At 43.0% G+C, this 25,857-nt stretch overlaps 1 protein-coding gene across 4 annotated transcripts in view; it reads right to left on the reverse strand.

Annotated features, from left to right (window-relative positions):
• Window positions 1–25,857, reverse strand: part of LOC102231473 (nck-associated protein 5-like) — a 126,515-nt gene that overhangs the window by 31,142 nt on the left and 69,516 nt on the right. For all 4 annotated transcript variants that reach the window (XM_023329190.1, XM_023329191.1, XM_023329192.1 and 1 more), the window contains 4 exons: window positions 17,751–17,884; window positions 3,943–4,036; window positions 1,446–1,562; window positions 216–284 (listed from right to left, as the gene is read on the reverse strand). In XM_023329190.1, coding sequence (XP_023184958.1) covers window positions 216–284; window positions 1,446–1,562; window positions 3,943–4,036; window positions 17,751–17,884 — 414 coding nt within the window. The remainder of the gene's footprint in view (window positions 1–215; window positions 285–1,445; window positions 1,563–3,942; window positions 4,037–17,750; window positions 17,885–25,857) is intronic.

A 25,857-nucleotide genomic window follows, 5' to 3' on the forward strand; every position in this document is an offset into this window, starting at 1 on the left:
GTCAAAGTGATTTGAAAACATGTCGTTTGCTGTTATAATATTTGAGAAATATGAGGCCGGTGTCTGTTTCAGCGTGTGGATTCAGCATTCAGGCTGTCGTTTGGTGCCTGCGGCGGCAGTAAACGGCCAGCGCCGTGCTCTGCGGGGCCTCGTTGGCGGCCTCGTGTTGACCTCCGTGCAGCAGAACCCGGCCGGTGGAGCCGGCGGTGGCTTACCTCGTCCAGACAGCGCTCGTACTGCTCCCTCTGGCTCTCGTTCTCCAGGGCCAGGGTCGAGTTCTCCTCCTGAAACGACACGCTCGCTTTAGTTACACGGAGCAACGCGGGCAGCAATCAGAGGACGGCTTCCATAACAAAGGTCAGATGTCAACTTTGAACCGGGACGGCCAATAAAAAGCATTACCAAGTGCAACTGAGAGAAAGGTCAAGGGGACGGAAGTTATGATGGTGAACTTTTGTGCTGCGAGAGCTTGGATCTAATAAGAATATCTCCTTTGCTTGGCGAGCAGCGAGGCGGCGTGCTATTGATCTTCCAGAGTTTCCAATTTGTCAGAGGCAGGCGGCGCATTAGGAGCTGTCAGCCTGCTGCGCTCCGCTCGCCCTCTGCCCTTTCAGCACAACCCACCAGGCCCTGCACGGAAACATGGAAAACGTAATTGGGGCCCAAAACGCTGACTAATTAAACCGTCGGCGCGTGGGGATTGGTTCTGGAGGCGGACTGATGAGTAATTAAACAACGCCTTGTTGTGTTAGCGCCTCTATTATTAGGAAACCCCTCACATCTCCCGCATTGTTACGGTTAGAACAGGGATCATCTTAAAACAACAGAGAGAGTGGATTTGTTCAGGCTGCTCACACACACCACCGACTTTTCGATAACACGCCACCAGAAAGAGCAACCAGAACAACCAGAACCAGAACCACCAGTTGACGGGTTGAAATATCCAACAGCGGTAAATAAATAATCACCTTCCTCTTTAATTGTCACACTAGTTTGGATATTTAGCCACATGTTAGCTCTAAAAGCTTCTCAGCTATAAATGTTCTCCATAAACAATGACATCACAACTCTGAGTAGAGGTATTTTGGACCAATCACAAGCTGCCTTTTTGCCCTCTCATGTATTTCATGTGGATGTTATCGCCCCCCTGCTGGCCTAGCATGGAAATACCAGCATTTTTTTTTTTTTTTTTACAATTTTCACAGAACTAAAACAAAGACTTTTTCCTTATTAATAAATAAAAATAAACTTTAAAAATAACCCAGAGCAGTATCAGCGTTCATTGTTGATCAACAATCTTTTCTTTTATTGTTTAGTTTCAGTAATATCCTTCTCAAAAATGAAAGGTATGAAAATAGCATATTTCAGTCCTACATTTAAATTGAAATTAATTCTATTTTTTAATTAAAATTGATTTTTTTACCCCCCATAGAATAAAATCTCACCTCCAGGGCCTGGAGCCGCTCCAGAAGAGGAATGGTTCCGTCCTCCTGGTCCACTGGAGGCGGGTCGCTCTCTGCCGGGTCGTCGCTCCGTTTCTGCTCCTCCTCTGACAGTTTGTCCTGCAGAGACGGGACACAGGAAGCAGTTTGACCTCACTTCCTCCATCTACACATCAGAGTTTCCCCAGTGTCAACCTCTTCTCGGGTTAATCTGAAAATACGGAATATTAAAACAACACATAAGATGAGACAGACACTTCTATGTTCATAAAACTGTGTGTGCCGTTCTAACATGCTGAATCCATAGTCGTTCTGTAAAATGGCCGACTTCAGTGTCCCCAAAACGCTGCATACGTAGCCGCTCCCAAGTGGGCGGAGCTTGTCGCTCCAACACCGGAATAAGATGCCGTCTCCTCTGATTGGCTGATAGACGATGAGCGCTAGCGCCATGGCTGGATTATGTGTTTACCTCTGTCACCGCCATGATTTTTAATGATTTATTAAGTGACTTTCTCATTTAATATAAACACCACAATTACAATATTGTGTTTTTTTTTGACGTTGGCAGAATATGGAAAAAGCTTTATATACATTTGTAAAGGAAACGTTGGTAGTGAGAGCTTCGTTAAGGCGTCGCTTGATGCACCAATGTATGAACAACGCAGACGCCACCTAGTGGTGCAGCTAACAACACGTTTTATCTCCCTCCCTGGTCCCCATATTTTTGGCGCGTCTGTCTCCTGGTAGGACACAGAGTCTGAGGGGCGGGGCTTGAGGTGAACGTAATGGGTGGCTTGGAATTTTTTTAAATGCTTGCTATGTTAGCTTAATTTCTTCTCCTTCTGACTCCTTCATTATTATGAGTGTCTAATATTTAGATTTTGGCTTCCCATTCATTTTCAAAGGAAAGTATTTGCCTGCAGGGTTTTTGTTTTTGTTGTTTTGGAGCTATAACTAAAGGAATTTTTAGGTTAAAGTTGAAACACAAACAACAACAACAAAAAACATAGCCTGGAGCTTAACAAAAGTAATACATTTCCACTGTCTTTCAGCTGTGTTCATTTGCATTTTAATTCTTTAAAGCACTTATTTCTCTTTTATGTTTAATTGTTAGCCAACCCCGTAGAGATCAAAGGTTTGTCACAGATTATTAAAGCAGACCATAAACCCATGGCTATCAAATATGGTAAATAAAGGACATATTGTTTTTCCTTCAATTTTTAACCGTTTCAATCCATAATGTGTATATACTGTATATGACTTGTCTTCGACCATAAAATATTTGAAAAATAAAACTGTAGTTCACCCCTTAAACTTTTTAATCAAAACAAATACCAATAATTACAATGAATTTGTGCAGCTTTTTTCATTTTGTTAACTTTACTGAGTCAGATGTAAAGCAGGTATGTGGCCATGACTCATACCGGTGCTTCCGACCTGAGCTCCACCAGTCAGCTGTCTGGTATCTTTAGTTAATGTGCTGCAGAGCCGACGGATCGCGCTTCGCGGCGCTGATAGATGGCTGCGCTCATCTGAATCCAAACGCTGCTCACTCTTAATGGGAACTTTGTTTTCGCTCTGATTCAATCTCATCCAAACGCACATTAGCTTTTCAATCTTGTTCGATTCCATCAGCCGCTCGCATCCGCAGCCATACTTTACAGCTTTGATTTGTCTTCAGTTGGGCGACGTCCGCTCGGCGCCGGCGGACGCTGTGGTAATAATCCGCAGCGAGTCGCGGCGCGTGGAGGGGGGCCGCGCGCTGCCCTTTCCACTTATTGAGTTAGTCTGCTGGATACACAGAGGGCCGCAGCGGCGGGGACACGTCCCGGCGCTAAACACCCGCTGGGAGTAGAACAAACGGCGACCATGTTTATTCACTCTGACAGTTTGATCACAGGAGGAAAGTTTGTTAACAAACTGCACAAACGGATGGAAAATTAATATCTGATCACCTTTAAACAGTCCCGAAACAGGAGTTCACGATTGTTTATGTGCTTTTCTGCAATCAGAATCACAATTTCTGTCTAGAAATTGAGCCCCCAAATAATCCACATTAAAATCAATGTTTTTGTGGAAAATTAGCATTTATACATTGACATGAAAAATGCAAGAATGTGTTGATTTTGCGTGAATTTCTGCCAAAAAAAAACCCCAAACGAAACAAAAGTGGAGGGCTTGATTAAATGTTAGCAAAACTAATTATTTTTTTCTTATATATAACACTTTTTTCAAACGGTAACCTTAATGTGTGAAGGTTTATACAACAAAAAATGAAAAAAACAAAACAAAACATTGGCCCTTTTCAAAGTAAAGGGTGGTAACATTATTCACACTCAGGGAACCACAGGCTCTGACGTGAGCCCGATTACAGAATGCTGCAGCCAGCAGGGCAGAACTTGTTAATGAAATCCTTTGAAAGATGTTTGTGTTTTCAAACCATATTGAAGGAGAACTTTGAGCTCCCAGGAAGGTTTTCCAGAGCAGAAACGTGGCCCACCTTGTAGGCCTTCATGATGTCCTCCGTGTCCACAGCGCTCTGCTCCAGGACGCCGCCCTGGTTCTGCAGCAGCGACCGCACCGTCTCTTCCATCCTGCACACAGCACACAGGAAAGGATGCTTTTTCGCTGAGGAGCTTCTAGACACAGTAAATATATATTTTTTATATATCTCATGTCACTCGGGGTTCACTGCTTTAAAATGTGAGGAGAAAAGCAGGAGATGTCAAATAATGCTCTTGTTTTTGGCAGCTAGCTCGCCCTGGGGCGTTCAGGTAACTTAACACAACGTCAGAATGGCAAACAATCAGCAATGACCTTCATGGCTATCCGATATGTCACAAAACAAGTGAGCGAAGTCAGACAGATAACAATTCCTTCATTTAACCCCTTATAAGGTGGTAATTAGCTTCATACCAGGAACTTCTGATATATCTGAATACTAAAAGTGTTGGTTGATGCATCTGCCTCTCATACTAAGATTGATATCATATATGCTTTGATACCATCTACTGGTCGGGATGAGAACTACACGTTGTTCATGGAAGATGAAGCGTACAAATGGCCGACTGAATAAAGTGAATATTCCAAACCCTCAGCTTTGCAGTGCAATAAAATATATTCAGGTTGACAAATATTTTCTAGATATGATATAATAAAATAAATAACATGCTCTCAAAATTCCGATAAAAGGATAAAAGCTTCTAGGACGGAGCAGTAACGGGATTTTTCAGTGTTTTAGCTGTAGCTGAAATTCTGTAAGATAGAAAAAGTAAATAAATGTTCAAAACCATTTATTCTGACTCAGCTTCAAAATCTTGCTTGACCATCAACAAAATAATCAGAATACCAAAGCTGAACAGTCTGTTTCAGTCCTTAATTGCCTGCTGGATCAAATTAGCATCATAGCTAAATTTACACCAATGGGAAATGCAAAGTTTAAAATGATAACCCCTTAATAGTGAGAACAAAACCAGAAGTAGTACATTTTTTTTTGTGAAACTGGATATAAATTCAGGTGTTAAAGTGTTAAGAGAGAAATTAGCATGCGGTAAGAATAAAAAACAAAAACGTTCCATATCACACTGCAGTTAGCCTGTAGCTAACATAATATGGAGCTCTGCTAACCCTAACAAACTGCTGGAGTATATTTTCCCCCTTTGCATGACTAATAATTAAAGCAGAATCATGGCATATTAGAGATATTTTTCACTGTCAATAATTCAGTCCTCATGCTCTTGCGTAACTTTTGAAACGTTTCAGACTTCAGCCCAGAGGAAGGTGGACGTTATGGTTGATATTTTGAGGTTCTTTGAGGTTGTGTAGACGATTGTTTTTCAGTGAGTCTTTTGAACGAGTTTGAACTGGTTGCGTTGTTTTCTTTACGATGGAAATCCAGTGTCTGATATGATGTGAAGATGAAAGCGTGAGCAGATCCAGCGTGACAGAGTGGAGGCTAAACTCTGGGCTGAAATCTCCTGAAATGAGAGCAGAATCGAACCTCTCTCAGGCGTTTGTTGTCTGAAATGGCTCTTCCCTCAGGTGGGATTCTCTCTTTTATATTTTCATAAGCGCGTCCACATCCAACTCGCACATGGCAAGCGTGGAAACAGAGAACGGCGCCGCTTTTGGACCGCTTCGCTTGCCACGAGGAGCACATATGCTCCACTTCACGGCTTGTTGGACCATTTGTTTTTTTCCTTTTTTTTGTTATTGTTTGTAGGTGCAAGTCCACCGCATACGTGGCTGCTGATGGGCTTCAAATTAAGGGCAATCACAGTGGCAAACGCGAAGCGAGTAACCTTGAGCTTCAAGGCCTGATCAGCTCAAAAACAATCTCTGCTGCTAACGCTGCGGGCTGCATGCAAAACAGACGCGTGGCTCCGCCGCCGTTCGCCTGCCAAGCGCCGCAGCATCAGATCATCTCCGCTTGATAAAGCTGGACACATTCGGACGGGGACGACGGGATCACTCTGGGGGCCGTTACAGCAGAAGGAACGTCCTTACCGGAAGAAAGGGATCTTAATTTCTCTGTTTTTAGGTGTTTCTTAATTATTCAACAACACCAAGGCTCATGATTTCTGAAACAAAGTGACATTTGGCACGGACAATCTGGTTGTTTTAAGTGGATTAAAGTTAAACGTAGCGCCTAAGAAAGGGGACCAAGAGTTGACATTTTAAGATGAGATAGATTTTATTAGGGTTTCTCTATTGCTAATCTAGAATTAAACCTGGTAAATATCAAAGAAAACCCTAAAATGTTATCAATTATGTTAGATTATTGATATTGAGTTTTTCAGATGATGGGGAGTAGACATCCAAACGTATTAACAATTAACATTGGTGCTGAAAACCAAATAAAAAAACACACATTGTGATTAATCCATACGTGATAAACAGAAATAGTAATGACAAAAAAAGAAAATTCGATCGTTAGCCACTTCCTTTAAGCAATATGCGATCTAGCTTTTATGTAACCGTTTATGAAACTTTTATCAATGCTTAGCAGACATTTTAAAATGAAACATGTAAAAATACTGGCCAGATTTTGTTCAGCTTGAAAAACAATGCAAAAAATGATTATATGTGACTTTACAAATCACCCTAACCCTTTCCACCCCATTACAAACATACCAAATAGATGTAAATGTTTAGTTTAACGGTGGTGGACGCTGGGTGTGAGTTAGTGGGCGAAACCATCGAAGGCAGGCAGGATGTAGCGATATGCCCACCATCTGTCCAGGCTGAGCGATAAAGCCGGCGTATTCAGGCCTCTAGCTGCTGACCGCACCGTCAAGGAGCTTTAAACACTGGCCTTAATCAGAACAACTTATAGCGCAAGGAAGACCTGGACATACAGAGCCTTTAAGGCCTGAGACTCTGACCCCAGGTCAAGGCTTTGAGGACAGGCCTGATCAGTATTGCGGGTAGGAATCGCGGACAAACTGAGGGCGTACAGGAAGGTGATCGCCCACAGATAAATCTCCAGCTTGATCCTTCTGCTGCCATCCAACTTTTAATTCCCTTTCTCTGTGTCTGTATTGTGAAAACAGTCCAACCTGTTGCGACTGGTACTTCCTCACAGCTCATTTTCTACAGCGCTTAATATTTCTGATAATCTGATCTGCCGAAATTAAGGTAGAACCTGGCGACAGGGGTAATGTGAGATAGGTGCATGATTAATGTGGAAAAAGGGGGCCGCGCCAATGAAACCGAGATGAGAGAAAATATCATTAAACCAGCCAACAGATGGAGTCAGAGTGAGTCTAATGCTGCGGAGTAAAAACACCTCACACACCAGAGTAGCAATGAATGTGGAATTAAGTGGGTGAATGTGTGTGGCCCGCGCATGCCCGACTACCTGCAGACAAACTTCCTCGGCGACCTTCAAGTCACTAAGTGGCGGGGCGGGAAGAAACTTCCACCCCTGCTGAACGCGAGGAAATGGTCCGGTGTTTTCGTTCCAGCGCCCCTGAAAGAGCTCCTGTTCTCCGAAAGATCCGCTTCATCTTTCACGCTGCCTCCAAAGTTTCCTGCCGACCGATGTACGAGATCTCGGCGGACCGGTTTGTGTCCATTTGAAGGCTGGGGGAGAGCACTTAGGGGCACTCTGAAGCGCAGATGTGATGTTGATGGACTGGAGAGACTGAAAAAAAAACTCACTTTGCATTCTGCTCAGCGTCGTCATAGAAAAGGAATCCTTTTCATAGTTTAAATAAATGCCTTAGCATATTAGCAAATTGATTTCCTAGCTGGATGAGAACGTCAGAAAAATAAAGTTCTTGGGCGGCAATTGGACCTGATATTCGGAAAAACCCGATGCGATGCAAATCCAAGTGAATTTGCATAAATACTCCCTTAAATGTGATGTAAATTCATTATAAAACACAAAAATACATCAATTCCAGTTCCCAGAGAGGTAAATCTCATTAAGGCCGCCACTGGACGAGCTCCCGTAAAACATCCCTGAAGATAAACTGTGTAATTTGTCATTACTGTAAATCCAGCTCCATTTAACCCTATTTACATGGACGACACCCCGTGCTAAATGCTTATGATGGATGGGAAATAACTCTCGGATGACACAAGCATCACTTAATGTTAAAACAGTCTTTCTCGGAGTGGAAGGATGATTTATCACAAACCGAGCCAAGGAAATACTGAGTGCATCACTGAGGGAAGAAGAGGGCAAGTAAAAGACGTAGGAGAGAGCGTGTTGAGGTGAAAGCCAATTCTCACTCTTTTGACCTCTGAGCCACTCCGGCTGAATTCCAAACATCCGTCAGCAGTTCAGAAAATGCAATTAAGGGCCCGATCAATCGCCAGCCGCAGGACTATGATGATCTTCAGAGAAACTCTTCATCTCGTATGCAGGTGAACGCAAATGTGGAACACGCCCGGGCACCTGGAGTTTGCTCAGGAAATTGCAACAGGTCTTGGGTAAACTCCTTTTTTCGAAGAGTTCTGGACGTAACCCAGGGAAGTTGAAAAATCCTTACCCCATTTTGACTTTGCCTCCACGTTTACATCCTCCGTTCCTCTTGAAGAAAGCCAGCAGTGCGGCGCAAACATCCCTGAGCTCCATGCGGGCGGCCAGGCAGCCGGCTCTCACGCTGACCTAGTCCCTGCTGTTGAAAAGTGGGTCTCCTGGCAAACAAATAGGCCAGTGTGGTCATCATATAAGCCTGAGTGCTTTCCTGCTCAATCGACAGCACGGCCAGGTTGCCGAGTCCGATCCTCTGCTCTCATTTTCTCCTTGCTGCATTTCGGCGTGTCATTGTCCAGCGCCGAGCCGAGCAGAGACGGCGTTCTGGCAGGCAGGTACTTTCCCACATGGCCCACGCTAAGCCCTCTCTGAAGGAGAGAGGCCCCCTGCCAGGAGGCAAGCCAGCACTCTAGAGTCCTAATGGAAAAGCCTTGCATGGGCGAGGGACGACCCGGGATGAGGAGATCCACCCTTGTTTTGTCAGCTGGAGTGTGTGTGCGCACAGGCGTGTGTGCCAGTGATTAAAGAGACTTTGGCTTTGAGGAAATCCACACTTTCTGTGCAAGGAAAGCATGGACAGATTGCCGGCCTCTGTGGGCTCGTCTTTGCAAATGTGCGACGTTTAGAGGCAGAGTGCCTTTTCTCGCATTTATTTTGAGCAAACACAAAGTGAAGTTTTCAAATGATGATTCCAATAAATGAGGCAAAAACACCAACCAAAGCAACCAGGTGATTAAGTAGCTGCTCCATAAACCCGATGGCTTGTAATGTGATACTTTACAACAATTGCCATCAAGCATTTGCAACAACTGGCAGAGAGCCGTTTGCATCAATCACTTCGCAATTGTTTTTGAGATTCTTTTTGCCTACTTCATGTTGTCACACATGTTCTGTTTAATTGATTTCCTGTTTCCACAAGTTTGACACTCATCAGGCCTGGTAGGGCTAATGACATTTCCCCGAGAAATCCAAAAAATGTGGTTAAATTACCATGTACTTCTTTGCATAGGGTCGGTTTGGAAGCGCCCAAGCTATCGTTTTGTATCTCCATCAAATTAGTTTTATGTAAGCATTGAGTTGAGTTTTACAGCTTGCTCCCATCATTGCTTGGCAACCTCTGCACTGCATCTTATTCTGGAGTCACTCATGAATTTTTCATGTAGGACCAAGAACGCGGCTGTTTCTTGAATTTTTGCCCACAAATTCCTGAAGGAAACCTGAATTTGCTTCACTTCCCCTGCTCTGTCAGGGGCTCAGGTTCAACAAAACCTTCTAATCAGATTTGACAGGTGAACAATTGCAATCTGCTAAGCAGGGGAAGCAATAGGGAGAACAATCCCCCAGTTGAAACGAGGTCAACCCGGGGACCTCGCGTGACTGCTCCAATGACCGCAGCAATCTTCTTACCCCAACTCAACAAACTGTCCGTTTCAGCACAGAAATATTCCATTCTCCTATCCTGACTCCCTTCCAGCAAATCGCTTATGTACGCCCACCGGCTGATTGCTTAACCCAATGCTAAGCCACTCTTATCCTCTTAGAGCTGTTTTGCAGCAAAACATGTTGGAGACCCTTGCTCAGACGTGACCTAAATCAATGAGAGCAACGAACGCAGCGGGGGCTGGACCGGAGGCGTTCGGTGAAAGGTTTGCTTCATTCCAGAGCTGTAAAAGTCAAGCACATCAGTCATGGGTGTTACTGCAGAGTAGCATTACAAAAGGTCCGTGACCTTGTGACCGCTGACCCCCGCCGGAGACCTCTAATCTTCACAACAAGTCACACATACAGATCAGGAGCATTTAGCATGCTCTGACAGCCATATTTCTTAACAATACCATGCAGAAAGTCTTCAAGTAAACATAAGGAAATCACCTTTTTTATGTCACATTCCTCTCAAAATAACTATGGAGAGACTCCAGCATTTGGGGAGACTTACAGTAGTCAGAGTTCAACCTCTGGCTAAAGGAAGGCATTAGAGAGGCAAGGAAGCATTTTGGTCCTCAGAAGTATCCCGTAAAGTTTTCCATCAGTGACTAACAGCCATGTGCGTCCCACATGGGAGAAAGATATACAGCACTTCCCAGGGAGGAACTTCAGTCATGGTGACAGCAGGAGCCCAAGACTTGGTTTTCAAAGCAGGGTCAAGACGAGGAGCAGAGGTGGTGATTATGGTTGGACCCGAACATGAGGTATTAGGATACTCAGACGTACTGGTAGCTTTGATGTGATGCATTTTCTTTTCTGTATTTGGTTCTTGGCATTAACACCAACAGTCAATCTGCAACTCTCAACCAAATAATTAGTTGTGAATTGCAGAAGGAACTTGATAAAACCCAGTATGACTGTGTCTGATCAAATCACCTACCGGCCCATGAAGGCTGCAGCTTTCTAGCAACATTCAAAATCCAGATCAAAAATATGCATCACTCTGACTTGAGTCACAGGAGTGAGTAGTCTTTGCTGTCTTCCCATCCAAATTCTAACAACATTTGTAAGATGATGCTAACGTTACAAGAGCGTTGGCCTTCCAGCGTTAGTTCAGTTTCACGAAAATATACCAGCTTGACTCCAGGGGGCACCAAGACTTGGGCTTCTGATAATCTTTGGGATGAGAAAGAGGCGTGTTAACAAAACTTTTATTTGCACTATTCTAATATTCAGGGGGTTGGCTGGACAGGCAGTGAGTAAGTGATGGACTTTCAAACTGCTTTGCTCTGAATAATAGAAAACACCTAAACGTATAAACACAGCAGCTTCACAAAGCTCATCTTCTTTCTTAAATTCAATTTTATGAATGCATATAAATGTGCCTGGTTAAGAGGGTCTGTAGCGGGTAACATAATTCTAGCTTGACTGTCCAGCTTGTAGTATGTCAGTTTACCTCTTCCATTCCTATACATATACATATTTATATAAACATAGCACACTGTCTGGCCTGAAAGGGCCAGAGAAAAGCTAGATAATTTAAGGGGAAAGCAATACTCTCCAGTTCCTCCCCTTGGTGACACCACTGCAGTCCAACCATTAAGCTAGCACTTTACTAGCATGTTTCCTACTTCCTTTCTTAAATTCATTCTGAAATACATGTTATGCCTGTATGAGTTTTGGACTCTTGGTTCAGGAGGGGCGAGTTAGAACATGCTAACAAGGTCTTGGGCCCCAGTTCCCCCTCTTGATAATACCACTTTAGCCTGACTACCATGCTAACAGTTTGTTAGCCTAGTCCTACTTCCTTAGCTAAAGTTATGCCATTGAAAATATAATAAAAATATTACTGTCCAGGAAAGAGAGGTTGGCCTAATACAGTGGTTCTCAAATGGGGGTACGTGTACCCCTGGGGGTACGTGGAGGTACTGCAGGGGGTACGTGACGCTTTTCAAAATATCTTTAAAAAATCAGTAGGCTCCTCATAATAAGTCTTGGGAAAAATTATTTTGTAAAAAGTTCAATAAAATATAAATGTGTGTTCATGCACTGAATTTTATATTCAGTATTTACAGGGTATTTACAGCACTGTACCTCTTTTTTATTCCAAAAATGTTTTGCCCGTGTCAGGGGGTACTTGACTAAAAATATATTTTTAAGGGGGTACATCACTGAAAAAAGTTTGAGAACCACTGGCCTAATAGACAAAACAAATTATTAGAAAGGACACAACCCCCCCTTGTTTAATCATGGTTTCATGTAGCTTGACTGTTAATATAGCCATTTTTAACCTCTTAGAACATTAATAATATCGACTTTACAAGATTTCTGGAGCCTTTTTTTTATATATATAATCTGATCTCCATTTTTTTTTATCCCGCCTTGTGACAGATCTTCATTAACATTATTTAGACCTAAATATTTTCTTTTTTAGGTAAAAAAAAAAATCACATTTAGCTAAAGACATTTGCTCTAATACTAAACTAATTTAAAAATCCAACAGAAACTAAAGCATTTGTCTGAAACACAATCAGTCTGTAAAAATTAATGCTTGTACCAGAACTGTAAATGCAAAATTCAGGCAAAAATCCAATAATTATTGATTGGAAAACATATAAATCTAGCATACAGCTTCATACGCTTCATAATGAAGGATAGCTCTTTCAATTTTCTTTGGTAAACTGCATCATGAGACAAAAATAGAGACAAGAAGAAACTTGGGAGATTCATTGTTAAAGTGACCCTTGAATTACGAATGACAAACTCTCCGTATTTTCTGTAGCTTTCAAACAACGCCAGTGGAGTATTACTCTGTTGATACAATATAGCTCATAAGAGCTGCTGTATATGTTCCAACCTAAGCATCTGTTAGGAAAAGCAAATCTATGTTGACCATTAGGTCAGTAACATGTTTTTTCCGCTTCAGGCAACAATCTGTGAGCACCAGTTAGTTATATAAGCTTGATGAAACAGGCAAATTGCCCTGGTATGTGGCTGGCTGCCCTACTTCCACAGAAGCTTGTAATCTGACCTCTGACAGCAGCCTTGCAAACATCACATCCAGTGTGTTTAATCCAAGGCGGAAGTTGGAGCGCTTGAGCAAGTATTAGTGGCACAACTAAATGTCAGAAAGAGTTCAACACAAACCTAGTGAATGATTGCTCTCAAAGTAAAACTTAGGGATTGATGTTAAAGCTGTTGATAAGATATAATCCCCGGCTCAAAATCAAGGTAGAAACCAGTCTAAAATGGCCAAACATGAGGTTTTCTGAAAATAGCCCAGACACCTATAATCTATTTAGCAGCTCTGCTTCCATGAGGAAGTGACTTCAAAAGACAGACCTCCCCGTTTCCTGTTAATGACCCCAGATGTGCCTTCTAGAACAGGGGCCTGATTTATACAAGCTAAATCCTCACAGCTGCCAAGGCGATTTCCAACACACCAAATTAAAACTCTTTGACAAGCTTTGATTGGATGGTTGGGTGATTGGACTCCAGCAGCATTCATCAGCAAAAAGCTCACCGTTTGAAAGCGCCGCAGTCCGACCAGATGATGATGAGAGAAGCACATGAATGCGTACAGTACACGCCTCCCGAACTACACGCCGCGGACCGTGGAGGGATCAACCTGAGCATGACTGTCCAAACAACACGTCCAGACTTGAAAAGCAATTCCCGTCTGTTTACTTCATCTGTGCCGGCGTTCTACACACACCGAGTATTGCACAGAAGGAAAACAGGGGGCATAAATCTGCAGGCGGCCGTCATCGTCTGCGCCTGTTATTAGTCTGGCCGTAAGTCTCCCATATCCTGTCGAGAAGAGGGCCCTTCAAGACGGTAATCATTCAACGTCAAGCTGAGCGGTTCGCCTGTAAAGGCCGCAGTTTTGACAATGTGCAAGCATGTGTTCTGGCTGTCAATGTCCCTAACCTGAGGCACTGCAAAGAGCCAAGACGGATCTATTCACTCTTCATTTTGCAAAAACTGCAATTATGGCATGAAAGATTTGTCCGTTGTCATTGTCTTAAAGTTGCTTATCTCATCATTAGGCCAGAAACAGGATACCTAGTGGCTCATTCTGTTTTAGCATCCCAGAAGATGCTAAAGACCAAAAAATGTTTTATTCAAGTCTCTTTAAGCCATTTAATGTTCTCATCTCATTTCTCTTGTCTCCAAATTTTGGCTCTTGTCTCCAAATTTTGCGCAGTGTTTTAAAAATTTCTTTAGAGACATTTAATGTCCTAAGAAAGTATCAAACTTTTACCTTTAGGATCATTTTAGAAAGTACCCTATTATTGCTACAAGTAGCAAAAGCTTGAAAATAGAGTTTCTACCAGGATAAGTATGGAAGATACAGCAAACGCATCAAGAAAGACCAAAACAATTAGTTCTCTTGACTGTCCAAGTTTCCATTACCTCTGAGCTGCCTCTCTCATCCTCAGGCCAGAACCAGGACCTCCATAGGCCTGCTAGTGCTTGAATTCTCATTGGTCATCCTTTAAGTGAGTCCAGGAAGATGAATTAAGGCAATTAACCGTCATAGCAAGAAAGGACACCCAAGTGCGCTCGGCTGAATTATTTCTTTTAAATTCTCTTAAATTCATCTAATGTCATTATCCGCTGAAGGATGTAGCTCTGTCCCCATATTTCAGTCTCCCCTGCCCAGTTCTGGCTCTTGAATGTCTGGGTTGTGGGGCGTTTAGGGTGGGCCCGAGCTGGCTGCTGAGTCTGCCTCTAATCCATTGGAGTTTAACAACAGCATGGACTTGCAAGCAGTGGGAAAAGCCTTAGGGGGATTGACCAAAGTCAGGAGGGGCTGGGCATGTGACCCACAACAGGATAAGAGCCCAACTGGTTGGGGGAGGGCGTGTAAGGACTTGATGTAGTGAGTGTATACCTATGTGTAAGACAAAGTGGTTAGAGTGAAAATGTTTTGGTCCGACCTGTGACAGAGGAAAGGTATTTTTAGCTGTGGGAATTCTTAACATATTCTCTTAAACTTGACTCTTTTATTAAGGAATTTAGCTATTTACTAGGTGGAATAGAGAATAAAGTACGGAAACAAAAAAAGACTCACCCATAGCGTAAAAAGCTTAAATTTGACATCATTCAAGATCTTTTCAAGACTGCGTAGGAACTCTGGAAAAAACTTGAAGGGCTTTCACCATTAACCATCTGGCCTAATTCCTCATCATTCAAAGCACTACCACCAATTAATTAGCAATACGCAAATCAATTGTTGCCCGGAGGTCAAACAGATCCCGCTCTGCTTAAGAGATTGGATGTCCGTCTGACGTGATTTGCGGGGATGTTTCAAAGACACATTGACGGAATGACGTTTCCATTCCCTCTAATGCACAACAAATAACACGCCCCGAATTGATCAGAACATATATTATGTCGGAGCGATGCAGTTAACTGTTGTTTGATTTATATTGGGATGGAGAGTACTGTGCAGAAGTCTTGAGTCATCCCTCCTTCCTCTGTGTTTTCTGCCCAAGACTTTCTTGTAATACTTTAATGTAATAATAGCCGTGGCAAAACCAGGAAATATGCAAGAAGTTAACGATAGCTGCAAAGGTGTATAGCTTCTTATAGCAAGAAAGTACTGTGAAATGAGTTACATGTTAAATTCCCAGTATGTCACCACCAAACAGTAGCAGAATGAGCTGTTTGGCATTGGAAGAGAAGATTTGTTTTTTTTTATGGGTCCAACCCACGTACTCAAGTCTGCGGCCAGGGGCTTTCGGCAAATAAGAGCCAAAGCAGACGACGTATTTATATCTTCTTTCATGGGAAATGTTTGGTACAACACAAAATAGTTTTTCATTTGCCGTGCTCTTTTGCTTTTGTTCCATTTTAATGCCGCAGAATGTACGGCCAAGAACATCCAGCAGCCTTCAACTCAAAAGCAGACTCGGGCATTGAACGCGGCTTAAAACGTGAAGAGTTTTCCAATGAAGTTCTGATTTTTGTTGCTAGGAATTGACAACAAACATTTTGCAGATCCACAAAACAGGAAATAGTTTATGATTAGCGCTTTAGGGTTAGCGCAACTAGCTTTTAAGTTAGCAGTGCTCACCACTTGTTGGCGATATATAAATAAAATGAACTGAATAGTTTATTGGTCATTGTTTTCATGACTTTGTATTTTTGTGTTATTATAATGTAAAGCACTTTGAACTCCATTGTTGCTGAAATGTGCAACACAAATAGACGATTGGTTGGTTGGTTGACTGAATGAAAGTGGCTGGGGCAACGGTTCGTGGTGATGGAGCCAACCAAAGAAACTTCTGTGATGTCAATATCCAATCTCCACTTTCACTCAGTACACTATCAAGTAAATAGTCAACGCTGCTTAAGCGAAGAAGATCCAGACACTTCATGGCTAAGTTCCGTTATAGATACCTGTATAGGCTCCCCTCCTTCGCTCTGATCGCAGGTTTTAAGGACATATAATGAAATGTCTGATCTGCAAAATTGCCGAGCCGCACAAGACCCAATGAGAAATATCTGCCTGGGCAACCCTAGCTAGATTTATCTGTCTCATGGACGACCTGAGGAAGACCCAATCAGAGAGACGGTTCACTATCTCTTATGTGCTAATTCGACCTCTCACTTTTGGAGTTGAGGGAATCTGTTTTTATTGCATTTTCTTGGCAGGAAACCACAGAAACTCCACGTGGCCAGACAGGGAGTCTCCTCTGATAGAAATCAACTAGACCCAAGTGGAGGTTGCAGACAGGTGCAGCGAGCTGTGTTAGAAACACAAAAACAAGTTGAGACGGCAGCTCAGCGATGATTTATACACCTGAGAATGAATTGCTGGAGCGGCTGGGAGCAGCTCATAAAAGGATCACATGGTGTACGGGCCCGCTCCCCCGGAGAATCAACTGGAAACGCCAGCAACGAGAGCCTGCGGAGCAACCAGCCCAACGCAGCGCCATCAAACACGTGACGCGTCTTTTCTAATAGCTCCTAAATATTTCATCCGACCCCTGGCAGAGTACGCCGGGACCATTAAAATTTACTGCATTTTCCCAGCCGACTTAATGAGAAGATAAGCAGTCGATGTGAAATCCTGCGCAAGTACAGCGGTGCGTGCCTATCTCCTAATTATGGCGTCTGACTCCTGATTCGCCGTCGCACTCCAGCAGCAGAGGACAGCCACGGAGTGGAGGTCAGGAGGAGGGCTGGAGCACCACCTGGCTTTAAAGGGGCCAGGCAAAACCGACGAGATCTTCAGGCTGGTAGGAATATTACAGCATCAGAAGAAAAAGTGGAATTGAAGGAATATTTACGGGTAATTTCTTAGACAGAAAACTGAATGTTTTCTCCATTTCTGAGGATAAATAATGTTTTAAAGCTGCTAGGAAGAGAGAAAACACACCAGCAATAAGAAAATGCAATGATTGTGACATCTACAATAAGAATAAGAAAACTGCACCAAACCATAATACTGCCACTACTTTGCTTTCATTTATTCCAGAACTTTCTAATCATTAATCAGACTCAGATCCACTTATATGCTGGTAATTCATTTGCTCTAAAACTCCATTTAATAAAAAGTTGCTTTGAGGTGCTGAGGCACCCAAATCATGACACTACCGCCACCGTGCTTCAGCTTGAAGCAAGGCTTTGACTCGCATAAATGGAAACGTTTAAGGCAGAGATTAAACTTTTGTCCAAAATGGTCAAATTGAAAGAAATGAGAGGAAAATCCAAAAACACATAACTGTTTCTAGTTTTAGCTTTTAGAGTGTTGTTGTCCGTGATGTAGTTTGGAGTCTAAATGAAACAAACCGCCGCCGAGAGGCTAGCTGATGAACTTTGATTATTTCTAATTTAGAGTCAGAAGGAGCAGAGAGGAAGCATTGAAGGTCCCCGTTGGATCGTACCTGGAGAACTGCTGCTGCAGCGAGACCATCTGCTCCCGGCCCAGCTCCGACTCCTCTGTCACTTCCCGCAGGCGCTTCTCGCTCTCCAGTCGCAGGCGGCGCTCTTCCTCTAGCTCGTGGATCAGCTTTTCTCGCTGCGGACAGACAGGATGGTAACCAAATGGTAAATGGATTGAACTTATATAGCGCTTTTCCAATCATTTCGACCTCTTTATACTAGAGTCACATTCACCCATTTATACAACGGTGTGCAGATCGGAAGGCAGTTTGGAGTTGAGTGCCTTGCCCAGGGGCACATCAACATGTGGCAGGAGGAATCCAATCTACAACCTTCCAATCACAAGATGACTACTCTACCCGTAGAGCCACAGTTCCCCCTGTCAAGTAGGACAATTTCGTTTACAGAGACTTCATAATCCATTTAATTTGTTGCTTTGTTTATTTATTTTGGATATTTAAAATGTCTTACAGTTCCAGTGTTAAATTTACACTTTAATGATCTTTCAGAACGTGCTTTTGCATTGCCACTATAATACGGGAAAATGGTGTCGCAACAACAATTACCGTTTATCACAATAACTTCAGAGACAATTTATCACTTAGGAACAAAAAAAAGTGTCGTGACAGGCCCAACAACGAACCCTGTTTATGAAGAAACACGAACCTGGCTACTGATGGAATATAAAATAAGCAAACAGATTGAGCAAATTAAAGCCAGTGAAAGTCCAGTTTTCAGTTTTATTTCATTTCCACCCCATTTATGAGTTTATCCACAGGATCTGAAAAGAGAAACCCTCTGGCGACCAATCCTGAACTCTTTCCCGCAATCTTGGTGGAGGTAATTCTAGCTGACGGAGCAAATGAGAGAGAAATGTTTTTCAGGCTCTCTGGCCTCGTCTGCTGCAAGCTGGCTGCCTGTTTCATAGCTGGACATTTATTGACTATCTGGAGAAGTCCTGCCAGGAATATCATCTTAAATAAATCCTCGTAAAGTCACTAAACCGGTAAAAAGCCCAGAGAGTTTAGCTGGAGCTGCACAGAGGGCGACCATAATCCTGATGAATAGAGAGCCTGCTCTCTGGTTATAGCAGAATCAGCTGTAGGAAAAGAATTATGAGGACACCTAGTGGCTGAAATAAGCACAGCAGCTGAACAATGAGAATCAAAGGTTTTGAACTGTTCAGCTGCTATGAAACAAATATTCAAGGATTGCCGTGAGTTGTAGATGGTGCTAACTGGCCAATCAGGAGCTGTCTTTCATTCTATGTGTTTTTGTCAGAAGCAGCAGCTGTCAGCAGTCAGGGAGAGGATATTAAACCCGAGTCACCTTTTAAAAGCTCTCCTGCTTCTCGCTCAGCTCATAAATTCATGGCTACAACGAGCGGCTGAGTTTTTACACAACAGTGGGTTTCCTCCTGTTGGGGGGGGTAAAAGGGGAATGGAAGGGGGGAGGGGGCGGTAATGGCCGCCATAAATTCAGCCAAACCGAAGCATAAAGTCTTCCCTCCTTCTGCCAGCAGCAGAAACCAGCGACTCTCCTCTTTTTGTTTCAACCCAGAAACTTGCTTTATTTGTGTTGGTAATAAAGTGCAAACATGTTCTGGTATGGAAAAATGGGTTTAATAGGAGGTAAAAATGCTAAGCATGCTTTCATTAGACGAGGTATTGTTCTGCACAGAAGCTTCATTCTCGAGCGCCCGAGGCAGAAACCGCTGACCCGTCGCTCGCCAACAACCTCACGATTAACAGTCAGCGTCTGCAGTAAAGCCCTGCCGCTGCCTTTTGTGGTAAATATGGATGATTTCAGCTACTTTACAAGGCCAAAACTCATTAAGTCAAACATTACTGTATCTTTATGAAGCCAGTTTTTCTTGTTGAACTGGTTTGCTGCTGCTGCTGCTGCTAATTGAAAGCACATTCTGCGAGAAGCAGAGTGGCCACGAGGAGGGAACCAGCTCAAATCCAGCCTGGAAACTCCCCGTGGGAAAATTTATTTACTTAATCCAACCACTGAGGAAGATAATCCTCTTTTTAACTGGCTGACATCAAGATGGCCAAGTGTAGTGCCAGGTTTGCCCTGCAGAGGGCAATGCAGTCCTGTGATAAAACCTCACTTTGTCCCTTTAAACAATGCCGTACACTTGGTAGGGAAAGCAAATGGAACAGAGAGAGAGAGAGAGTAATCTTTAAAATGGACTGGAATGCTGAGCCATATATCTGAAACGAGCTGGGATTTCAGGATTAAACGTGACCTCTGTCACCGTGGAGACCAGCTTCATTTTCTGCCTGACACAGAAACGTATCCGTGCAGGCAGGGCCAGATGAAGCGTGACGTAAGACCTCAGGGTTTGGAGCCGCTTCTGGTGTGCTAGCCAACATCAGCTTCTTTTATTGCATAAAAATTCAACCAGAGTGACAGTTAGGAACACAACCTCTCACTCAACCCACCAAAGACTCTCAAAAACTTTCTCCTGGAACCACCGAGACGAGATCAGAAACTAGCAGCTGCTGAATTTACAGCATCCGTGTCCAAAGGAAAGAACAAGTTTTGAAGGAGTCAGTGTGGGTCTGGTTGGTTTCTTTGCACCAAAGAGGCTTTCATGTTCAACGGGGCAGAGGTTGAGGTTTAGCATAAACCTGACATTAGCCTGATTTATCTACTCCAAAACGAGTTTCAGTGTGTGGTCCGGATTGTGATAGAGTAGTAAAACCCAACCGATGACCTAAACTGTCCCCTCCTAAGGAAGGAAACTGAAGATGTGTAGGGAGCATCTACAAGTCAATTCTCTCTCCTACTGGAAGATGCTAGACCACTATAGTCATAATCCACAGTTATGCTAGCTCAACGTCAATATGTACTGAGAAGTTGGAGGTTAGTAGGAACCATCTGCTCTGAAAAGCAGATGGCCCTTGTGGACTGGAGTTTGACACCCCTGGTCTAAATGAACTCTACCTATTCTGAAAAGAAAAAAACTGATCTAAACTTTTGGGTTTTCTCCAGAGTTTATCTCCATGAATCTGTGGGGTTGTTTTGAGATCAGACAGGTAGAAAGAAGTCTCGTCTGAAATCCTCCAGGAGTGAACCTTGCCTTAATTCGGTCAACATTAGACAGTAATGACTTTCATCCAAGCTGAATCATTAAAAGACTCAAAGCCCCATGATACCCCTGCATGATCCACCAAGGACTTTAAATTAATTAGAGCCCCGTCTGCTTGTCCCTGCCATGCCGTCTCCTGTAAAAGGCCAGCTTTATCACATTAAGTGGCTGTACATGTAGCGCTCAGCCTTGACTCTGTCTCTGCTGGCAGAGGACGTCCATCTGTAACTGTACATGGGTTTGGGACGCAGTTTGTGGAGGGGGGGGGCTCAATAATCTCTTCATTACACTGAAACCTCCCCCCTTTCTCCTTCTGCTGGAGCTCTTTGCCTAATCAAAGGGCCGGGAGCAGATCAGGGGCTCGCCACTAAAGCAAACATCAGGGACACAAGGCAGCGTGCAGGTCCCTCATTCATAAATAAAACAAATACAACACTCACTCTGTGTCGGCGTGTGCATGTGTGTGTGCGCGCTACATTCAGGAACTGTAACATAATTAGTAGTTGTCCTTGGCTGAAACTAGCTAATGTAGCTGGTTTGAGATGCTAAGCCTGCAACCAAGATATCCAGGGTTTCTTAACCATTTCACTTTCAAAATTTCACATTTCTAAAGAGAACGTTTGAGCCATTGTTGAAGTATTAATAAAAGAGTTCACTGTGAGATAGAAATGTTTCTAGAATTGTTGGGATTTAAACATGGAACCTGCTAAAACAAGCTGAACAAAACAGATTTTTTATGCTTTAAATAAAATATTTTATATCACTGCCAGTTAAAAAGGTTCACCAGAACCCTTCCGAGAGAAACAGACCCACAAAATCACAGGTCTTGTAAAGTACTCAACAGTGGCCATGAGGAGCTTTTCTACACATCACTGCCTTCCTAAAATAATGGCTTATCATGTTTTGCCAAAAGTAATTTATTTTTGCCTACATTATCTTCTGGCAAAAAATAACATACACCATTATTTTAGGAAGGCGATGATATTCAATCTTTGCTTTGTGCCAGTTTCACATGGGTTCCTTTTCAACCCTATTTCTACCCACAGGAGGAAAACAATTGGCAACAAAATAGTAGTTTAGCAACATACAAAACAGAACCAGTTATTATGGGATCTGTTGTACAAAATATTAGTTTGCTTCACAAATGATGGTGCATTTTGAGTTTCTGTACTAATTTCTTATTCTTTAGTGTTTGGCAGCTTTGTGCTTCCGTACTAAAACAAACATTTTCACTCCGAAATACAATAAAAAGCAAAACAAAACTTGATTTCCCTTGAAAAGACATTTGGCCTAAGTATTTTTTAATAAAAGTAGAATCTATAAAAATCTATATCACAAAATAAAAGCATTCTTTTATACAACAGCATTTGTATGCTGCAAAGGACAACAGCATTGTCCTTTGCTGTTGTATTTTAGATTTTGTTATCTATAATTATTGTGTGTTTTACATCCCTACATGTTTTTAGTTTGTTTTGCAGCTCGGGCTTTATATACAATTGTTTAAAATTGTTTAAAATTTTGGTATCCGAAGTTGGGATATGCTTTTCTCATCCATTTAACATCAAACACAGTAAAATGCATAAAACTGACTTGTCACTGAAACAACATGGAGCCTGAACCGTGTTTGAGTCACAATAAATAGAGCTGTGTGAAAACAATGAACCCAAATATAGGTCTGAAAATCCACAAACAGCGTTACTTATTGTCCCTGCTTGTGCATTATGTTAACGTTTGTCTCCAATTGTAAGGCATATGTTTTTATTTGTGCTTCATCTCTATTATTATTGTTAGGTGGTGTTTTGCCTTTCAAATATTCTATACAAGAAATAAAAAAAATATGGATACTTAAAATGTGGTATACTAATTGAATGGAATCAACATAAAGCATTTCCTGACAGTTTTATTTTTTTATTTTTATTTTCTACTTTTGTGTTTTGCAGCTCAGGGCTTCCGTACCCATGCTGCACGAAGGGATTTGAAGCTCAGTTTCACACTCTCCAATCCCATTTCATTTGAGATACAATAAAAAGCGTAAAAGTGACTTTCTATTGAAACGGATTTGAGTCTAAACAGTGTTTTATTCAGTAAAAAGTCGGCGCATTGTGTCCCACAGGACTCCATCAATTCAATTATCACGGAGAGCGTCTACATTAGAGGGTAACACCTCTCCCTCAGAGAGCCTCCGGCGCTGTAGAAAAAAATACCAATAATAATAATAATACAGAATATGCTAAGCCATATGAGTGGCTCATCTATCACCCCCCCCCCACACCCACACAGCCTTTCATAGGGAAAACCAACAGATAGAGGTAGAAAGGCCCGGTGTTGAGGTGTGATTTGGGCCCGGCTGTCAGCGTTTGTCACCCCGGTGAATACACCAAGCGCTGGGAGCCCGGGGACCCCGTCTCGGCTCCGGCCCCTGCCTGGTCTGATAAGGCCAATCTGCAGAGACAACACCTGAGACCCCAAACCTCCACGCTGTCAGCCGTTCTAACAAACAGCTGTCAGAACCCAGCCCAGAGCGCCAGCCGAGGCCGGAGCCTTCCTCCGCGTCTTTCAAACCCTCAAAACGCTTCCTTATCTGCTGGAAGCACAAAAGATATCCGCTCTGATGCTGCGCCTTGAACACTCATAAATCACTGTCAGATTACATTTCATACCTTGGGTCTGCCAGCTCATTAAAGCGACATTAATCAGTAGCTCTTCTTGTGTGGTCATCAACTGGGACGAGGAGAACATCAGTTAATCACCAGAGGATTTCTCATTATCTGACCCATAGAAGAACAACTGCTCTGATGTCTGTCTCCAGTAACAAAGTTCAGCTGTCCTAATTCTATTTTCTCCAGGACTTCTCAAGATCTTTAAGGTCTTAATGTGGCCCTACGCTATCGGAACAATATTTGTTCAAAACTATTCATTCTGCCATCTTACAACCACGAAATCTAACATATTTGGGAAGAAATAGTTCAACGCAAAGAAAACTAAGTGTAACATGCATTTGTGGTCCGCCCATTTTACTCTGAGAAAGAGTAAAACTTTACTCTGAAGCCAAATTGTCTGTAATTTGGTCTTATTAAGTTAACTGTCTGGCTTCAATCCAAAACCTAAAGTATGTTGGAAAAGTAGCCCTATCCAATTGAATCCAGGGCTATTTTCAACAGAAGAATATCAGTCGCTGTCAACTAACAGGCTCTGTCAGAGCAAGCGTGGCCGCACCAAACCCAGAGGAAAAACGAAGCCAAGTGTTTCTCCAAAGCCGGCTCGTTTATTTTCACGTGTTGTTTAGACAGGCGTTTCCAGCAGGGCGTAATCTTAAATGCCCCCCCCCCCAGACTCGCTGCGTGCCTCAGGAAACCCCTACATCCTGCCGCCGATGGACTGGGGTTGCACTTTGGAGTGGCATCAAAAGGCGAGCAGGAGACAGGGAGGTGCCCGGCCCCGCGCCACGCCTGGAGGATTCCAGAGGAAACCTGCGGCGTGGCGAAGCCGTCAATACAGGGCTTGACTGGAAAACTGACAGAGAGGGATTGTTTCAGGACGAAATCCTCTGTTTTCCCACATCATGAACAATATGTCTTGTGTGGCCGGATTTGTGGGGAGCCCCAACAAACTATTTGAACTATTTAAGGGATTTCTACAATGTTGGTTCCTGTATCACTTTACCTTGGGCTTATGGACCCTGGGTATAAAGGTGTGCTTTAAGCTCAACATACTGACTTATCTATGCTAAGCACTCTGAGTTTGAAGTATGAAAGTAGTTCTCAAGTTGGTCTGTTGACAGAGTTGGCTAACAAGGACTTCCTGTTGGGCTAGCCAAAGAAATCTGTTTACGTTAGCGCAAAGGTTAATCCGGCAGAAAGACGATATTAACGATTTATTAGCACAGACAATACCGCCACTGGCTAACTGTTAGCCACTAATGACTGTAATGTTAGCGTTTGCTCTGTTAACACTCAAACTGTAAATTAGTACATTAATTTCTTAGCTTTCTAACAAGGAAGCTAATGGGTTCAAAAAATACGTCAACTGGTCACAACTGAGCTGGACTGCTAAGCTAGGTGAGAATCTTGCTATTAGCAATCCAAGGTAATGCCAGATGTTTTCCATTTTATTTATAAATGCAATAAATAAATGTTCTCCCTAACAATTGATGTATAGCAGTTGTTCCCCAGGATTTCACCATTGTTTTCATGATTTGTTTTGTGATTATTACTTTTGCGATATCAGCGGTGTAGTAGAAGTAAGAACTACTGCTACTTGTGGGTAGGAGTTAGCATTCACTTCAACCCAATGTTTTTGACTGTATTTGAAGAAAATATGCAATGAACTCACAATTATGAATGAGAGTCATTTTTTGACCAGATTAGCTGGTGAAACCTTTGAAATATTTTCAATATTTCATCTTGTTCTAGTGACACCAACACAGTTGAACATTCAGAACTGTATCTATTGTATTAATGCTAGCTTAAACAGTTCAACTGAGCTATACTTCCTGTAGAATAAACATCAGGAGATCCAGTAGAAGCACACATTCACTGGGTAAATCTGTCATTTACACCATTAAGCTTCAGGTCTGCTGCACTGAGCTGTGAAGACATCTCTGTGACAGATTTTTAGCTCAAACGGAGGAGAACTGCTCAGTCTGATCACACAGGGTTTAGTGGACGTGAATAGATGGGGGGCAGGGGCAGAAGGTGGGCACAGAGTGGGGGTCTTCCTCTGGTTAGCAGCTCCCACTTCACGCCAGCAGCGCTTCGGCAATTATCTCCTTCAGGCAGCGCTGAAGCTCTGAAACCTCCCAGAAGCGGCAGAGAGACAGCGAAGGGGAATCCAACGGGGATAATCCTAATTTCAAATGGAGCTTAGCGATATTCCCCTCCGTCCTCGCCCCCTTCCTGTCTGGCACAGATAACTCAGCCTGAGCGGACGCTCATTGCCGTGATTAGCATGTCACCCAGTCCACTTCAGAGGAGTGTTTCCTCGGGATCAGAGAGTGCCGACACTCACAG

This window comes from Xiphophorus maculatus, chromosome 24 (genome assembly GCF_002775205.1).
Source record: "Xiphophorus maculatus strain JP 163 A chromosome 24, X_maculatus-5.0-male, whole genome shotgun sequence".
NCBI lineage: Eukaryota > Metazoa > Chordata > Actinopteri > Cyprinodontiformes > Poeciliidae > Xiphophorus > Xiphophorus maculatus.